The 19,276-nt window shown below is 40.7% G+C and overlaps 1 protein-coding gene across 1 annotated transcript in view; it reads right to left on the bottom strand.

The window, feature by feature from the left end:
- Window positions 1-19,276, bottom strand: part of C12H10orf67 (chromosome 12 C10orf67 homolog) — a 135,496-nt gene that overhangs the window by 39,102 nt on the left and 77,118 nt on the right. Inside the window, exons 10-12 of the mRNA XM_047754644.1 lie at window positions 16,747-16,812; window positions 8,810-8,869; window positions 8,020-8,184 (exon numbers count right to left, since the gene is read on the bottom strand). Coding sequence (XP_047610600.1) covers window positions 8,020-8,184; window positions 8,810-8,869; window positions 16,747-16,812 — 291 coding nt within the window. The remainder of the gene's footprint in view (window positions 1-8,019; window positions 8,185-8,809; window positions 8,870-16,746; window positions 16,813-19,276) is intronic.

Raw genomic sequence — 19,276 nt, 5'->3', positions numbered from 1 at the left:
CACAGGCACACAGAACTTCTCAAAGACTAAGTTTGCATTAGAACAACTAGGTTTGCATTAAACAACCAAGTTTGCATTAGAACTTGTGAAGCACCAAATATCAGGGCTCTATTACCAAGGAAGGGACAAGAACAAAGAGAGAGACCTACTCTGTGGCGCAAGTGGACACGTTCTGCTAAAAGCTGAGGGTGGAAGAGTACACAGAGAAAAGCTGAGGGTGGAAGAGTACACAGAGAAAAGTTACTCTCATTCCCCTTCTGAGCACACACCCACGACAAGAGGATCAAGACTGTGGCCCACTAAAAGGAAGCATAGCAACAACCAAGCTCTGTTCAATTCAAATCTTGGCTAGATTGGTCCAAGTCCTTTCAATAACCATCTATCATAGGAAGAGGCATACTGTTTCCCAATGTGCACTTCGTTTACTTCATTCTTTACTTTTCTGCACATGATGTCTGGTATTCACTTGGAACTTATGAGACAGACAAAAAGGCAAGGGAAAAAGAATCTACTGTCAGAAGACAAAGCAATCAACAGAATCAGATTCAGAGATGACTTAGATCTCCAAACTATCAGATGGGGACTTTAAAATAACAATAATTAGGAATTCCCCCCATGGCACAGTAGGTTAAGAATCTGACCGCAGAAGCTCAGGTCACTGTGGATGTGTGGGTGTGACCCCTGGCCTGGCACAGTGGGTTAAAGAACCTGGCATTGTCATTGCTACTGTATAGGTTGCATCTGTGGTTCAGATTCAATCCCTGGCCTGGGAACTTCCATATGCCATGGATGCAGCCATAAAAATTAAAACAAAAAAAAAGACTATAATTAAAGTGTTAAAAAGCCTAGGAGAAAATGTGAACAACATGGATGATAAAAAACAGATAATTTCAGCAGAAATTTGGAAAATATAAAAAAGGGTCAAATTGAAATACTAGAAATAAAAACAAAGATGAATAATTTCTTTGATTCATCAGTAGATTCAATACTGCTGAGGAAAACAATTAGTGAATTTGAAGGTAGGTCAAAAGAAATTTCCCAAACTGAAACACAGGAGGAAAAAGTAGTTTAAAATCAAAGAACAGAACACCAGAGACTTGTGGGACAATATCCAATGGTCTAAAATATGTGCAATCAGAGTCTCAGAAGGAGGAGGGAGAGAGAATGAGACAAAAGGCATAATTGAAGATAATGCTAAGGAGTTAATCCACAAATTCAAGAAGCTCAATTCAGACAGGAGAAAGAAAGAGAGAGAGAGAGAGGAACAAGAAACACCACCAAACACATTATGTCTAACTGCTGAAAAAGCAAAGATAAACTCTTGAAGGCACCTCAAAGCCAAAGACACATTACAGGCAGAGAAACAAAGTCAAAATTTATAGGAGACTTTTTGTCAGAAACTATGCAGGACAAAAGATAAGGCAGTGACATCCTCAAAGTATTAAAGAAAAGAAAACTTTCATGCTCAGGAAAAAAAAAATCTGTCAATAATAACGGCAATTTTTTTTCAGAAAAAACAAAAGCTGAGCGAATGCATTGCCAGCAGACTTGCATTGCAAAAGGAAGAGCTACAACAGGAAGTTCTTCAGGAAGATAGATGATACCAGACAGAAACTTAGATAAAAATAAAAGCTCCAGAAATGGTATAAATGAAGGTGACAAAATACAAATCTTGCTGTAGCAAATTATATCCATTTTGCTACATGAAAATATCTATATTAAACCATAACAATTTTGAAGACTATAACATGTTAGAAACCCCAAAGAACCATACTTCTGATGGAAACATTGGGAAAGATTATCCAAAGGCATTTTGGAGCAAGACGAATGGACAAATATGAGTTTCATAGTGCCTTTCTGGAGATCTCTTAAGCAACATTATCTTTATAGCTGAAGACTACGCTATTTGGTGGGAGATTTCCAGAGGGTCCTACAAATTGCAATGATTTCTTAACTGATTCCTTATCAGCCAGGTGCTTGGGGCATGTCAGTCTGAGATCTTTTTTGTTGCGTTCCTAATAGGTGTTCTCCTAGCTAGCCCAATGGTTGTATAGGAATCTAAAACTGTATTGAAACCTTCCTAATTAAACTTTAAAAGTACCTTTTTATTGGTCTTTTTGTCTTTTTTTTGTCTTTTTTTTTTTGTTGTTGTTGTTGTTGCTATTTCTTGGGCCACTCCCGCGGCATATGGAGGTTCCCAGGCTAGGGGTCAAATCGGAGCTGCAGCCACCGGCCTACGCCAGAGCCACAGCAACGCGGGATCCAAGCTGCGTCTGCAACCTACACCACAGCTCACGGCAACGCCGGATCGTTAACCCACTGAGCAAGGGCAGGGACCGAACCCGCAACCTCATGGTTCCTAGTCGGATTCGTTAACCACTGAGCCACGACGGGAACTCCGGTCTTTTTGTCTTTTTAGGGCTGCACCCTCAGCATATGGAAGTTCCCAGGTTAGGGGCTCAATAGGAGCTGTAGCCTCCAGCCTACACCACAGCCACAGCAATGCAGGATCTGAGCCGCGTCTGTGACCTACACCACAGCTCACAGCAATGCCAGATCCTCAACCCACTGAGCGAGGCCGGGGATCAAATCCACATCCCCATGGATGCTAATCAGGTTTGCTAACTGCTGAGCCACAATGGGAATTCCAGAAGTACTATTTAAAATATGCTAGTGTAAATAAAACAGAGATGTTGACTTTTAATCAGAATCCACTTGCATATTTTCAACTAGAGACACAGACCACCAGAATTACACTCTAGGTTTTTCAGGCTCATGCCTATCAATTCTATTGGCATGAAACCCTACGTAGGTTCACCATATGGTTTCCAGCCATTGGATTAGCTGGACTCCTTAACACTTCATGGCACTGGTTGTAGATAACTCCTTATTCTATTCCAGATGTTCATACAGTTAACAAAGAAATATCCCCCCACTGAGTCTGGTGAAGGAAATCTTCAGACTTTTCAAGATTTTTTTTTTTTTTTTGGCCATGCCTATGGTATGTGGAAGTTCCTGGGCCAGGAATCAAACCCATGCCGTAGCAGTGACCTGAACCACAGTAGTGACAATGCCGGATCCTTAACCCACTGGGCCTCCAGGGAACTCCTGTTTTCAAGATTTCTGAAAGCCTTAAAAGCCAGTGTACCTTGATTCCCTGATAAAGTTGCATAGGCTAAAGGCTAACAAAATGTAAGAATTCTGGATTTGACTGGCATAAAAACAACTCTGAACTATCACTGGTTATCTCAGGTTGATCAGAAATGGAGGTTAGCAGTAATGTGTAATAGGTGAATAAGGGGAAACAAATAACTTTCCTTTCACTAGTCTTGTTTTTTGATGAACAAGCAGAGACTACACTGAGGCATTACATGAAGAAAAGTCTTAAGTACCACCCTCCGCAAAAATACGTTCCTAAAGAAAGGGGAATTGACACGCGTTGTAATTTATATGAACTAATCCCCAGGGTTTGAGAAGAAACCTGGGACTAGGTGTGAAGAGGTCCGGGCTGGAGAAACGGACAACTGGTGGAGCTGGATCCAGAGAGGGTGGTCAAGAGTCCAACGCCTGCATCCGGCGAGATGTAGCCACTGCAGGCTGATACTGGGCAGCATCAATATTGAGGTTGCTGTATGACAATTCACAGCAGAACTGGACTATGCAATAATGGCAATTAGAATGAGTTACAGCCATGTCAAAGGTTCAGGGAGTGAGACCCAAGTCCGGGCAGTGTCAGGACACTGGTGTTCCTGAGTGACCTGGTGTTCAAGACTGGCCCCAACTCCCAGTGAGAACTGGAAAGAAACTCACAGAGGAAACCCAGGTAAATGGAATAAAGAAACACCATGCAGTGACAGGTTAGATGGCTGCTCTCTGGACTCCTGAATGATTGTTTTTCTGTGACCACCAAGGTGCTATTACCTGTGGTTAGGACCTAGCACCTGTCCCATGGCTGAGTGTGTCTAGGGAAGAATAGAAATTGATGCAAATCTCTTCTTTTCTGGATTTCCACAGCAACATCGTAAATTATACTGAAATACTGTAAATTCTACAAGTAAAATGTTATCATTGTTCCCCTCCCCCCCAAAAAAAACCAAGAAGACAAACATAAAACCTTTCAGTGATTTTTTAACAAAAAGTGTTTTTCAGTTGTGCAAAAAATGTTGGATATTATTTTCACTAAAATAATTTCAGTTCCAAATATGCTAAATACTTATCATCAAAATCATCAAACTACTCAGAATAAAACAACACAGAAAGCAAAAGCCACCTTTCAGTTGAATTTTAAATATGGTATTACTCAAAATTTTCAGTTTTGGTGTCTGTGAGCAGAATCTCTCTCTCTCTCTCTTTTTTTTCTTTTTGACCACACCACGGCATATGGAAGTTTCTGGGCCAGAGATCGAATCTGAGCCACAGCTCCAACATACTCCACACCTGCAGCAACACTGGATCCTTTAGCCCACTGCATCTAAATGAGAACTCCTGAGAGCAGAATCTAAAGACAGATTTACTTTAGTGGCAAATGAAAAATAAAATACGTAATCGTAGTGTACGATTTCCATTATCTCTACGTATTAGGTTTATTCATATTAGGAAACAAAGATCCAGTATGACAAGGAAAATTCTTTTGTGTCAACATCTCCTATTGAAATACAGTAAATATCCTTTGACAGCCTCTGAAGACCATATTACCTGTCCAGGATTGTCCTCTATATGCATTACTCTACCATCCTGGGCAGCCAGATCAACAATGAGCAAAATGCTGGTTTTCCCACATAACTCTGCAGAGCTATGAACTGCCAAGCCCAGAGAAAAACTAAAAAAGTAATAAAACAGTGAAAAGATTTTATTATTTTCTTCTCTGATGGAGCTTATTTTCAACTTCACATGCAATTCAGTCAAATAAAAGAGATGTACAGCAGATGAATGGGAAAGATCTTCCTTTCATCCAACAAGTCTATACTATCGACCTATAATAATTCTATATCCTATAGTAATAATAATTTTTCAAAAAATTCCTTGCTTGCGGGGTGACTGAGGTCATAACTGCAAAACTACTGCGAACGTATTTCATCTCACAATTCTTGAATGTTGAAAAGACAACGTTCTTGAGGTTTTATTAAAGTCTTTTATGATGTACAAATTGCTTTGTATTGAGTGAACTTTAAGAATGGGAATACGACTGACTCTGTCCCATGTCCCATTTCCCACACAGATGGGTCCTGATGCTTTCTGCAGATCTAAGCACACACCATATGTTCCATCAGCACAGACAGGTTACCCTGTGGAAGCTCAGAAGTCTTCCAGAGAAGCATTTACTGGGTGCAATCTTCATTAACTAATTACCCTGGAGCTGGGGAAAAAACTGGGAATCCAATTTAACCTTGTTCTGTGAAACCTCAGTATCTGAAATGTTTTAGAGCTATCAAAAAATAAACTTTACACACAAATGCTGTCCAAATACAAATTTCATGTTGTGAAATCTTTCATAAATAGAAATCAGACAGCGATGTTCATATCATGCTTTTCAGACTGGCTAAACACTCAGTTTATCACTGTGTACGCCACTGGGTGAAACACGTGTGCTGTTCCCACCAAATGACACAGATTTCAAAAAATAAGTATGATTAATTAGATAAAGTAAATGACTGATGTAAAAAGTTCCTGCAGCGAGCTCTCTGTTTGGTCATTTACACGTGGTCAAGATAATAAAACCCTTTAAAGGGAATTTTTAAGAAGTCCAACAATCTCAATATCATAAAATACTTAAAAGACAGAAACAGGAAAATTATAACCAGAGTGCATTTAATTACATGTAGAGTTAATCTACTTGGGGAGGTGATGGGAAAGGAGTGCTTAAAATAATAGGATTATTATCAACCAAAGTGTATATGAAAGTAATAACGGTGAGCTAGAAAAATAGATTTCACTTTAAAATCGAGTCAATTTCTATGAAAATGTAAACAGCAGCTTACATCATCTCTCCTCTCTACCCTCCCCCATCCAATTTTTTTTACTTATTGTTACACATTAACTTCAAAGTCTTTCCAGCTGACAAAATGTACTGTTAAGCTTTGGAAACATCTAGATAATAACCATTATGATCAGAAAGAAAGACTGTGACACTAAGAGAAAATCCTACTAAAAGGATGGCTTCTCAGGAAGAAGAGACCCTGTCTGCCTTTTTCTCCTCTTCATGGTGTATTCTCTGCAGGGGAGAACAGGGCATCTTTCTGCCCCTCATGGAAGCACAATTTTGATCTGTATGTAAACTGGGGACACTGAAGTTTCTAGTCTGAAACTGTAGGATTCACTTAGGACCCTGGGCTTGCTGGAGGGATGGAGCAGCTCCCCCTGCCCCCAATCCCAGCCGTGATCCTAGGATCAGAGGCTCCACTACTTTGTCGAAGTTGCTGACCTGCTCTGCAATCCTCCCCAGCATCACCTCAGAGCCTCGGACCACAGACCCCTGGCACACGACCTGATTTCACAGCAGCTGACAAAAGTTTCTGGAACAGGATGCCACCTCGGCCACAGGCTCCCTAAGCCTAAGTCCCAGGCTTGCACAAGAGACCCTTGCCCAGTAAGGCTGGGCCCTCACCTAGGTCAGCAGGCAGCACTGCACACTCAGCCCCGGGGTTGCTTTTTGTTTTTGTTTTTCTTGGTTTTGTTTTGGTGACCCTCCCCCTGCCCAATAATTTCCAAACCTGGATTCTAAAAACCTTACTTCTACAACCTAGTCACTGGTCAGGCATGTGCCATATTCCCCAAGAGTCATCCTTCTCCTTGGGAAACTGCATTGGTGATACTTCCTAACTCCCTGCAAAGTGGAAGGCTTTTAAAGGAGAATGCTTTTTCTCAACTCCTGTGGGTTCCTTCCAAGCCGAGTGACTTCCTCTGGTATGACACCTTGGCCTCCCTCTGCTGCTTTCTCCTCCGCTGGGTTCCACTGGTGAGCCATCTGCTTGGTGAGCGAGCAAGAGAGGAATACACCTTCTCTTGCCCCGTTGAGCATGAAAGCCACACAAGCGATCATGATTCTGCTCTGTACACCCACCCTAAGTGCTGGAGAGGTAGATTTCGCGCCCCCGCCCCCGGCCCCCGACCCCAGCCTCCTTGTGGGAGAAGGAAGAAGAACATGGGAACACGTAGCGCAAGACCCAAGTCTGGGAAACCAAAACCAAGACTTTCCAGGGAGGGCTGTACCTTCGCTATATGTGTCACCTATGGGCTCCTGAGTGTCCCGAATGTCAACGTGGACAAGCAGCTTTGCCTGGTTACCCAATTCACAGTGTCCTCAAGATCATGGGCACAGAGAAATGCAATTATTCCCATAACTAATCTCAGAAGGAAGTTCCCCCTCAGGATCCTTATCAAGGGAGGTCTTGGGCACCACAGGTTGAGTTAAACATCACAGATCTACTTCCTAAGCATGCCTTTTAAGGTAACCCAATGGTACCACCATAGGTCCAGCAGAAGCAATTCTGATTATTTGGGGGTAAGGGGGAAAGGACATCAATAGCATAAAATTCATGCCTGCAATCTTCTGACAGTATAAGCTAATCCACTGTTGACTTAGAATAGTCCACGGGCAAATGGACTCAAACCTGCATGTCCTTCAGGGAACCTTCAGGAAACTTCTGACAGATGCTGGGCAGTAATGAGTGAGAGAGTATACATCTTAGAAAGTGCTTGGCCTGTGGCTTCTCTATCTTGCTAATTTACTAGAGATCCCAAAAGGCTTGGTGACTAAGCTTAAAGCACCAAAATAAGGATAATGGTGGCACCTCCTGGGGAAGGTAAGGGGCCTGACAGGAAGGAACACGCTGGTGCGGGGAAGAACAGTCAGAGTCCCCACCCAGATGCACGCAGAGGGAGCAGGGGCATCGGGAGTTTGAGATGGTCAGCGATGAGGCTGGACAGGAGGAAGGACACTCTGGTGGCAAGGGTGCTAACAGGACGATGCCCCCTGTAGATGAAGGTGTCACGGGGTGTGGTCCGGCGAGTGGCTCTTACCATAGGCTGCTCTTCCTTTGCTGCCTTCTTTAGACTCTTGATTCTTTTGGTTTTTGGAGTCAGTGAAGCGATGGAAGAAGACTGAGGCCTAAAAACACCTGCACTCTTGGGCTGGGAGGGCCATGGGGACAAAGTGATTTCTTTTCCTTTGATGGCTCTGGGACTCTGCCACACAAAAGAACCACTCTGTTACTCTCATTGTTCAGGCTTCAGATTTGCATGCCTCTCCTTTCCTCCCATGCCCTCCTCTCCTGAGCTGGAATCGCAGGGTTGAAGTTTTCAGTCCCCAAAGGCCTGGATATATTCTTCATCCCAGTCCCCCCATTCCCTACCCCATCGCCGGCCTGTTTAATTTGCAGGCAAGGCCTTTTTTCCACTCTTCCCACCGATGCTCCTGTACTAAGAAAAACATGTCAACAGATCATGGTTCTCTGGAAGCACGTGGAAAGGTGGAGTCTGTGTGGAGTGCGGTGAGGGGGTAGCTTGAGGTAAGTATCATATGTGTAAGGAGGTGGCAAGTTGGGTGACAGGACAGGAGTCTGAAGGGCCAGGGCATTGAGCCTGAGGGGCCACACACCAGATGGCACTTTCCACTCTTACTCGCTCCCCACTGCTCGAAACCACCAGTCCATTCACATTTCCTGCCTCACTTTTAAGCATTTTCTCCTTCAAACTCAGATGTGGGAAAGTGAAAAGGCTGGGGATAGATATATAGGTCCTTCAACCCAGAAGCCCAAATAAGAGATGTATAGGATACAAGAAAAAAAAAAAAGGAAATTTAAATGCAAACCTTGATGCCTATGATATCAAACTTTTTTCTCATTTCAATGTCTTCTTTCTGTTTATTAACCTGTGAAATTAAAGACCCGTTTATCATTTGGTATTATTTGCAAAGATTAATAAAGTGAATTTTCAGTAAACCTTGCTCAAGCAATGAATGAATAAGATTCTAAACCATTTCACTGCCCAAACTATTACAGGAATAAATGTTATAAGTTTGAATATGAATTAGAAGAGAAAATAAATGTGCACCCAGAGAAAGTACTTTATAATAAAGATGAAAGGAAAACATGCAATTGTTTGCTTATTCACATTTATTTTATTAACACTATTGTATATTAGGCTCTGCACTGGGCTCTTAGAATAAATAATACACAAACCTTGTCCTCAAGCAGAAAATGGATTTCTTTTTTTTTTGGTCTTTTGTTGTTGTTATTGTTGTTGTTGTTGCTGCTATTTCTTGGGCCGCTCCCCACGGCATATGGAGGTTCCCAGGCTAGGGGTTGAATCGGAGCTGTAGCCACCGGCCTACGCCAGAGCCACAGCAACGCAGGATCCAAGCCGCGTCTGCAACCTACACCACAGCTCAGGGCAATGCCGGATCGTTAACCCACTGAGCAAGGGCAGGGACCGAACCCGCAACCTCATGGTTCCTAGTGGGATTCGTTAACCACTGCGCCACGACGGGAACTCCCAGAAAATGGATTTCTAGAATGCTTCAGTGAACAAAAAAAATTGAGGGGGGACATATACCAAAAACTTGAGCAATGGAAACCTAAGTTAGAAATGGGAGCAATAATGACATGATCTTCGGACTTGAGAAAGAGAATAACAGTCGTGGTGTGGAAATTCCCTGTGCAGCTATCACCATCTCATGACCACCCACACTCTCCCAACCAGGAAACCACGATTCTGAACTTTGTGCTTGGAATTCCCTTTTATTTTCTTGATAATTTTTTTTGTCGGTTTTAGAGACTTACATTTTTTACCACACTGGTATCCCTAAACAATACACAAATTTAGTTGTGTTTATTTTTAAAATCATAATGTATGTATTCTTCCTCAATGTGTTTCATACCCCTGGATTAACCTATATGGATACGGGAAGCAGTTCATTCATATCCGCTGCTGCAGAGTCTTCAAGTGTGTGACGAGAGCATAATTTATGCAGTCACTCTCTGTGAATGCACATTTGGGAAATTACAATTTTTTTCTTTTATGCATAATATGGCCTTGAATAGTCCTGTACATGTGCCCTCAGGCACCCATGCTAGAAATCTTCTAGGTGATATTATATGCCTAGGAATTGAACCTTGGGGCATATGTTAAGAGAATGATCAGCTTCAGAAGATAAGCACCCAGATTTGTTTTCCAAAGTTTCTATAACAGTTTACATAGTCCCCAGAAGTTTATGAGACTTCAGCACATATTCTATGAAAGACTCAATGCCAGGGGCTGTGAGGAACACGAGGGTGCAACAGACTAGGATTCTGGGCAAATAGTAAGGGTGACAAGGGGCATGTACACAAGTGATTCCAAAACAAGGCAGACAGAGAACGTGCCACAGAGAAACAAAGTGCTGTAGAGAAATTACAGTACCGAATAACTTGGAACTGTCATATTATTAATTGCATAAACCCCACTTTTTTTTTTTTTAAGGGCCACACCTGTGGCATATGCAAGTTCTCAGGCCAGGGGTGGGATCAGAGCTGTAGCCACTGGCCTACACCACAGCCACAGCAATGCCAGATCCAAGCCACCTCTGTGATCTACACCACAGCTCACGGCAACACTGGATCCTTAACTCACTGAGCAAGGCCAGGGATCGAACCTTCGTCCTTATGGATCCTAGTCAGATTTGTTTCTGCGGCACCATGATGGGAACTCCATAAAGGGCACTTTCAATCAATGCTCATTGACCACTGAGTTTTCTCTTTCATGAAGGGCCTGTTAAAAAATGTTGCCCTTTTTTTATTGGGCTGTCTTTTGCTTACTGATTTGAAGGAGCTATTCACATATTCTTGAAAACAGCTTTGTGAATATATAAATGGTGTGAATATCTTTACCAAGTTTGTGGCTGGACTTTTTTTTTTTTTTTTTGTATTTTTAGGGCCACACCTGCAGCACATGGAGGTTCCCAGGCTAGGGGTCAAATCAGAGCTGCAGCTGCCAGCCTACACCACAGCCATAGCAACGTGGGATCCCAGCCACATCTTCAACCTACACCACAGCTCATGGCAACGCTGGATCCTTAAGCCACTGAGCAAGGCCAGAGATCGAACTTGTGTCCTCATGAATACTAGTCAGATTTGTTTCCACTGAGCCATGGCAGGAACTCCTGGATTTTTTAATGTTCTTTGAGGATTTTTTAATGTTCTTTGAAGAGTTATCCTTAGTTTTCGTGAGGTTAAATTTTTTAATTCTCCTTTCATGCTTTATTTTGTGTCTTGTTTATGTCTACTTTGAGCTCACGTGATTTTTTTAATTTTAAAAATTATTTTCCCTTTATATTTGAATCCTTAATCCACACAAAATGGATCTGTATGATGTGAGGTAGGTAGTGAAGTTGTTTAATTGTCAGGCACCTTTAGTGGAAATTCCACCCTATTTGCATTGATCTGTGATACTGACATATACTGAGTGTTTCTGGTTCTGTTTCTGGGTTCCCTATTTTGTCCCAATGGTCTCTTTGTCTACCCCTGTCCCAATACCATGACATCCTAATTACCTTAAATTTATATTAATAGCTTAGGAGAATCTTCTCCCTAGTCTGTCATGTCATCCCATGATTAATATGTCCATTTTTTACTTTAAAGAGTTTCCTAGCTATTCTTGATCCTTGCTCTTCCATACTAATTTTAAAATAAGTTTGTCAACTCTATGAAAAACACTGTAGTAATTTTGCTTGCAATTTTACTGAATATGGAGGTCAGTTTGGTGAGAACTATTATCTCTATGATAATCTAGTCTGCCTTTGGTGATTAAGTTATAGTTCTCCATTTATTTAGTTTCATAATCCCAGTCAGTAAGGTTTTATAATTATTTCCATGGAGATTTTTCCAAATATTTATTATTCATGAGCACTTTGTAAGTTTCATTGTTATTTAATTATAGATTTTTATAAATTATAATTTCTTCTAATTTTTGATTGAGAAATACAATTGATTTTAGGATGATGACCTAATATCCAGAAATCTTGTTAATTCAAATAAATTATCTTTAGCATTTTTGGGGGTGTCTAAGTGGACAATCACATCTTTTTTTTTTTCCACTCTAATCCTCATACCTCTTGCTTTCTTCTTTCTTATTCTGCTACACTAGACAGTATTTTCAAAATAACTAAAAAATGGTATTAGGCAACTTTGCCTTGTACTATTCTTAAAGAATGCATCCTGTGTTTCACCAAGAAGTCTGTTTGCTATAGGTTTCACTCTTTAGCAAAGTAAAGAGGTTTCTTCTTACTTCTCATAAGAGTTAAATTATGGTACTTTTCTAATAAAGATCTTTTTTGTTAGTTTCAAGATAAATGAAAGTTCAGGATACAAAAATCTACATATAAAAATCAGTATCATTTCTGTACACTGACAATGAATTATCTATGGCAGAAAAAAGAAAATGATCTATTTATAATATCATCAAAAACAATAAAATATTCAGGAATAAATATAACCAAGGGGGTAAATAATCTCTACACTGAAAAATTACAAGACATTGATGAAAGAAGTTGAAGAACATACAAAAAAATGGAAAGAAACTTCTTGTTCATGGATTGGAAGAATTAATATTGTTAAAATGTACTTACTTCTCAAAGCTCTAAATATTCAATATAATCCCTATCAAGACTCCAAAAGCACTTTTTACAGAGGTAGAAAAATACAATTCTAAAATTTATTTGGAACCACAAAGCCCCCCCCCCAATAAAGCAATCCTGACAAAGAAAGAATAAAGCTGGAGGAATCATGCTTCCTGACTTAAAACTATATTATAAAGCTACAGAATCAAAACAGTATGGTACTAACATTAAAAACAGAAACACAGACCAATGGGTCAGAATCAAAAACATGATCAACTAATATTTGACAAGATAGCCAAAATACTCAATAGAGAAAAGACAGTCTCTTCAATAAATGGTTCTGGGAAAAATGGACACATATAAAAGAATGAAACTAGATTCCTATCTCATATCACTTGTAAAATTAACCCAGAATGGATTAAAGACATAAATGTAAGACAGGACACCATAAAACTCCTAGAAGAAAACAGGAGAAAAGCTTCTTGACCTGGGTCTTGGATATGACACCTAAAGCACAAGTAACAAGGTAAAAAATAAACAATTTGGGGCTACATTAAACTAAAAAACTTTTGCATAGCAAAAGAAACAAAATGAAACAGGCAAACTATGGAATGAGAGGAATGATATGAAAATCATATATATGATAAGGGGTTAATATCCAAAATATATAATGATCTCATACAGTTCAATACCAAAACCTCAAATAATCCAATTAAAAAATGGGCAGGTTGTAAATCAACTATAACAAACTTTTTTTTATAAAAAGACTGCCATTTAAAAAAAATGAGCAGGTGATCTGAGTAGACATTTTTCTAAAGGAGAGAGTCAAAGGCCAACAGGAACATGAAAGGTGCTCAACATCAGGAAAATACAAATCAAAACCCCAATAAGGTATCACCTCCCACTTGTCATCAAAAAGATAAGAGATAACAAGTACTGGGGAAAATGTGGAGGAAAGGGAACTCTTGTGCAGTTGTTGGTGGGAATGTAAACTGGTGCAGCCACTATGGAGAACCGCACAGAGGTTTCTCAAAAAAATTAAAAATAGAACTACCATACAATCCAGCAATTCCACCTCTGGGTATTTACCCAAAGGAATCAAAATACTAACTTGAAAAGATAAATATGTACCATGTTCACTGAACCATTACTTACAACAGCCATGACATGGAAGCAACTTAAGAGTCCATCAGTGGGTGAATGGATAAAGAAGATGTGGTATATCTATACACAGAATATTATCCAAACATAAAAAAAGGCACGAGTTCCTGTTGTGGGCTCAGTGGGTTACAAACCTGACTAGTATCCACAAGAATGAGGGTTCAATTCCTGGCCTTGCCCAGTGGGTTAAGAATCCGTGTTGCAGTGAGCTGTAGTGTCGTTGGCAGATGAGGCTAGGATCCCAGGTTGCTGTGGCTCCAATTAACCCCTAGCCTAGGAACTTTCACATGCCACAGGTGTGGCCCTAAAAAGCCCTTGCCTTTTGAGATATGGATGGACCTGGAGGGCATTATGCTAAGTGAGGTAAGTCAGACAGAGAAAGACAAATACTGTATGCTATCACTTATGTGTGGAATCCTAAAAAACAAAAATAACAAGAAAAAACCAAAAACACGGAGACAGAGAACAGACTGGTAGTTGCCTGAGACAGGAGTAGAGGGGTGGGCAAAATGGGTAAAAGTGGTCAAAGGTATAAACTTCCAGTTATAAGATAAATACGTTCTGGAGATAGAGTGTACAGCATCGTGGCTGTAGTTAATAACACTGTATTGTATATTTGAAAGGTGCCAAGAGAATGAATTTTAAAAGTTCTCATCACAAGAAAAAAATGTGTAACTTTGTGTGGTGATGAATAGCAACTAACCAGATTTATTGTGGTGATCATTTTGCAATAGACACATATCAAATCATTATGCTCTGCACGCACTACTATATATAAAATAGATAACCACTGAGGACCTACCATATTGCACAGCGAACTATACTCAATATTTTGTAATAATCTAGGGGAAGAGAATCGAAAAAGAATCTACACATATGTATTTATACATATATAAAAATCCTTTTGCTGTACACCTGCAACTAACACAACATTATAAATTAACTAGACTTCAGTTAAAAAAAATCATGATGCTGTGTACCTGAAACTAATAATAATGTTATGTGGCAATTATACCTCAATTTTACAAGAAAAAAAAGAGAAATGAAAGCCACTCAGGGTAGGAATCGCAGCAAGATTCAACAGCATCTCGCATGCCTCTCCTAGAGCCAATCCGAGGACACATGGCTCCATACTTTATTGCCTACCTGTACTTACTGTTCCTGCCTTTTTACTACAAGCTCTTTTTAAACTAGGCTCCTCAGAGGCCAGAAAATAAACTGTATTGAGAAACAGTAATAGTCAAGCATGGAACAAAAACCCTTCAGGTGAGACAGTCTTAATTTTTACAAAATGACTCCGGTCAACTCCCCCTTCTCCCCACTCCATCGGCTGGTCCCAATCCCAGATCTCCATTTCCGGAAGAAAGCACCATAGGAACAAAGAAAGCCCAGCCACAAAGCCAGCCTCCCTCTGAACGAGTAACAGAATCCCTCGGTGCGGGGAGATGGGGCCAAGCAGTGATCTTGTGCCCAAAGGCAGGGCATGGAAACCCCGTCATGAGAAGAACCTTAAGGACAGACCCTCTACTGAAAAGATGAACCCCCAAACCAGTTTGGAGAGTCCTGAGGGCTCTTGTGCTGCCGTGAGGTTTGCGATGCAAGACCTTGCTGCTTGGCAACAAGCCTGGTGCTCAACTTCTAAACTTCTAAACGACAAAATAAAACAGGATTGGTCCCCCATGGGCAATATAATAGCACCCGTTAAGCGCTTACAGTTCAAATAAAGAGGCAAATTAATTCAAAAAACTGTGGGGTCTGTTCCTAGTGGAGGCACAAATTCCCTGGTGGAGTGGTTTAACTTCCCCTCTAATACTGCTAACAAACTGACAGTGTGACATTCGCTTCCCACTCTATAAAAACACTCTCCATTTTAATGCCAATGTGCACACTGAGTTGTTTGTTTTCAGAAGCAAGTCCTGGACTCGGGGGTCGGGGAGGGGGGTGGTGGCACCACGGTGACAGAAGAGGATGGGGGTGGGGCAGAAGAAATCGACCAAGGATACGCAAATCATGGAGATGATTTTTATACACCTGGTATTTAAAAGTAAAGAGCTCAAAGTAACACATTTGTTAACACAGGGCTTCTGCGGAGAGCTAACCGTAACCTTTTTCCTTGCCTGCATTCCCAAGTTGGCTTCATAGAAGGCTTTATTGTAGTCCCAGAGCATTGTTTTGCATTAATTTCTATGACAAGGCACCCAAAACACATGGTGCTGCGAGTAACAAAACCGAGTTGGGGAAACAGTCATGACTTGGCACAAAGTGTGACAAGCTGTAAAAAAGGGAACGTTTCAATATCTGAAGTGGTGTTGATTTCCTATGAACAACCTTTTCTCTTCTAAACAGTATCATATTCTTTTCAAGCACATTTAGAACGCAAGTCAAGCTGTGTTTTATTTTTGATTATAATAAACACAGTCAGTTTACTGTAACAAAGACATACTAGTGGTGATCAGTTGAAAGCCAAAATACAACACCATAAGCTGGGCGGGGGGTGAGGTGGGGGAGGCTGGGGGTGGGTGGGTAGTCAACTGATAAAATAAAAGACCAGCCGTCTGGAAAGTTCTCTTAAAAGAACATAAAAAGGCAGTGTTTTCTTATGAGACTAACACAGAATGCCAAAATATCTGGCTGGGCTCTTTTCTGTTGTCACTTATGGCAATTTGTAACTAAAATAGCCGATCCTTCAAAATATTGGGCTCTCATATTTGTTTTTTTAATCCCTCGAATACAAAAATTTTGTACACTGCTTTAAATTGTAATACTATTTCTTGTACAAGACTCTTCTACATAGCTAGCATATGTATTACAGTGCTACTCAAACTGTTTTCTTTAAAACAATCATTAAAAATGTTTCTAATTATGCGTGAATTCAGGTTATCCATGAAGGTGAAAGGAGCAGTTCACAACAAGCAATCACAAATAAAGTTTTTAACTTTCATGATTACATTCCCAGATTCAAACTTATTAAGAAGTAATGTAAACCCTCTTACCATTTCTTGAACTAATGATTTTTCAAACTCAAGCTCATATATTAATTTGTCTCTACCACCAATTAGCTGAAAGAGAAGAATATTACATTTGATTAAAGGTAAAAACAGAACACCTAAGATTCCGCCTCAGTGAAATTTAGTGAAACATTCTGATTCTAAATGTGAGAAAAACAGATCCAACATGATCAAAGCAAAAATTAAATGTCCTTAAATTATCCTATAATAATATATTCTTATATAATTATTATATTTTATTATATAAGCAAGCAAAACACGTACAGAAAATGCCAATGTATTTACAAACTTTCTCACACGCCCCCCCCCAAATGTGACATCAATATGTAATAAAACAAGTCCTAATCTACCAAAAAGAGCAATTTTGCTTGACTCTTTATACAAACCATTGTTCTTATTTTAGGTTTTGGTAGTATATTTATATGCATATCAGGTCATGTTCATACCAGTTGAAAATATTCACATACTGCAATACCTTAGTACTAACTTGACTTGCCTCAGTATTTTATTTTATTTGTTTATTTTGTCTTTTTAGGGCTGCACCACGGCATATGGAAGTTCCCAGGCTATGGGGTTGAATCGGAGCTGTAGCCACTGGCCTACACCACAGCCATAGCAACACCAGATCCAAGCCTCGTCTGCGAACTTACACAATAGCTCGTGGCAACGTCAGATCTTTAATCCACTGAGTGAGGCTAGGGATTGAACCTGCGTCCTCATGGGTACTAGTCAGATTTGTTTCCACTGAGCCACGGCAGGAACTCCTGCTTCAGTATTTTAAATGATTGTTTACCATTTGCATGTGGTACATACACTGACAAAATTCAACCCTTGGTTTTGACATCCGTTCAATTCAATTCATTCAAATATTCATTAATTTAATAAATGTGTATGGGACACTTTTAGATGCCAGGGACTTTGTTCAGCTGTGAAGATATGGATAAAGTAGAACAGATCCCTTCCCTGGAGCATCTACAGTATAGTAGGACAGCAATGTGAAAAGCTGACTGGAATACACAAGAAAAAAGGTAGTAAGTCCAATCTTCTACTAATCAAAAAGCATCAAAGGAGTTCCTATTGTGGCTCAGTGGTAATGAACTCAAGTAATATCCATGCAGATGCAGGTTTGATCCCCGGGATCGCTCAGGGGTTAAGGATTTGGTGTTGCCATGAGCTGTGGTGTAGGTCGCAGATGTGACTTAGACCTGGCATTGCTGTGGCTGTGGCTGTGGCTGGCAGCTGCAGCTACGATTCAACCCCTAGCCTGGGAATCTCCATATGCTGCAGGTGCAGCCCTAAAAAGCAAAAACAACAACAACAACAACAAGCACAACAAAGTCATAAAAACCCACAGAACCTGGCAACTGTAATTATAACAAGATCTGCTATACCTGGTGCCATTTGACAAGGGTCTTGAAGGATGTGCAGAAGTTCAACAAATTAAAGAGAAAGGCAGAGAAAATAGCATCAGAACAGCAAAGTGCTTCTTGCTGTGTCACCTAAAGCCAAGGACTGGACTGGCTTGTCTCCAATACACAGGACCAGTCCCCAAGCAGGGCTGGGAACAGTGAGCTCTGGTTACACATGAGCCTCAGAAAGGTGGATGCTGGTGTAGGTGAAGTTGTGAAAAGTTTAGAGAAAATCAGGGAATGAGGAGTGGAAGGAAAGGAAAAGCTTTTGTGTTGAGTCATTACACCTCGGTCTGAAGGGTTCTCAAGTCTTCACTGGGTGTCAATCACTGGCAAACACCAAGGCCACTGGCCCTAACCCTTCCTGCCTCCTTAGACTCTCTCATCAATGACCTCGTACATCTACCCTCTCACTCTTCTTCCCATCGACGTCATTTAAAAATACACTAGTTTCACCTTAAAAAATTCCTTCCCCAACCCCGTGTCCTCCTCCATCTACTCCCTGACATCTCCCTGGCCATCCGCAGCCACACTTCTCGACAGTATCCTGTGCTTACCGTCTCCACATCTGTAATCACCTTCTTTCTTAACTGTTTCCATGTTCCAGTAAAAGGACCTTCAGGCATTACCAGGGTCATTTTAGTGGCCAAAGCTAATCGTCCAATCTTCTCTTTTTAGCCTTTGCACACCTGGCCTCTGGGCAGCACTGGACACAGTGAATGACCCTTCCTTCTTGAGACTCCCTTGCTTGGCTTCTGTGAAATCCGCTCTCTCCTGCTTTCCTCCTGCTCAGCTTTTGAATGTTCACCACCCTTCACTTCTCTGTCCCTTACCTCTCCCGCCTTCGCCTTTATCAAAAGACCACAGCATTTATTGCCTAATCATCTCTTCAATTCATCCACCCTTTTCATCCCCGATGTCACTGGCCTTTCTGTGTTCAGAACTTTATATTTTCCTTGGTTTATAAAAGAAATCTTTTGTCTCTCTGGCTCTGGATTTTCCTTCCTCCCATTCATCTTTTTCCTGAAACATGAATCCAGTCCTGCCTCAATGTTCACGGCTTGCCTTGCACTCAGAAGGCAGCTCAAACCCCTTGGTGTGAATAA

Source organism: Phacochoerus africanus, chromosome 12 (assembly GCF_016906955.1).
Source record: "Phacochoerus africanus isolate WHEZ1 chromosome 12, ROS_Pafr_v1, whole genome shotgun sequence".
Classification (NCBI taxonomy): domain Eukaryota; kingdom Metazoa; phylum Chordata; class Mammalia; order Artiodactyla; family Suidae; genus Phacochoerus; species Phacochoerus africanus.
The sequence above is the reverse complement of the archived record's forward strand: the minus strand, read 5'-3'. Positions and strand labels throughout refer to the sequence as shown.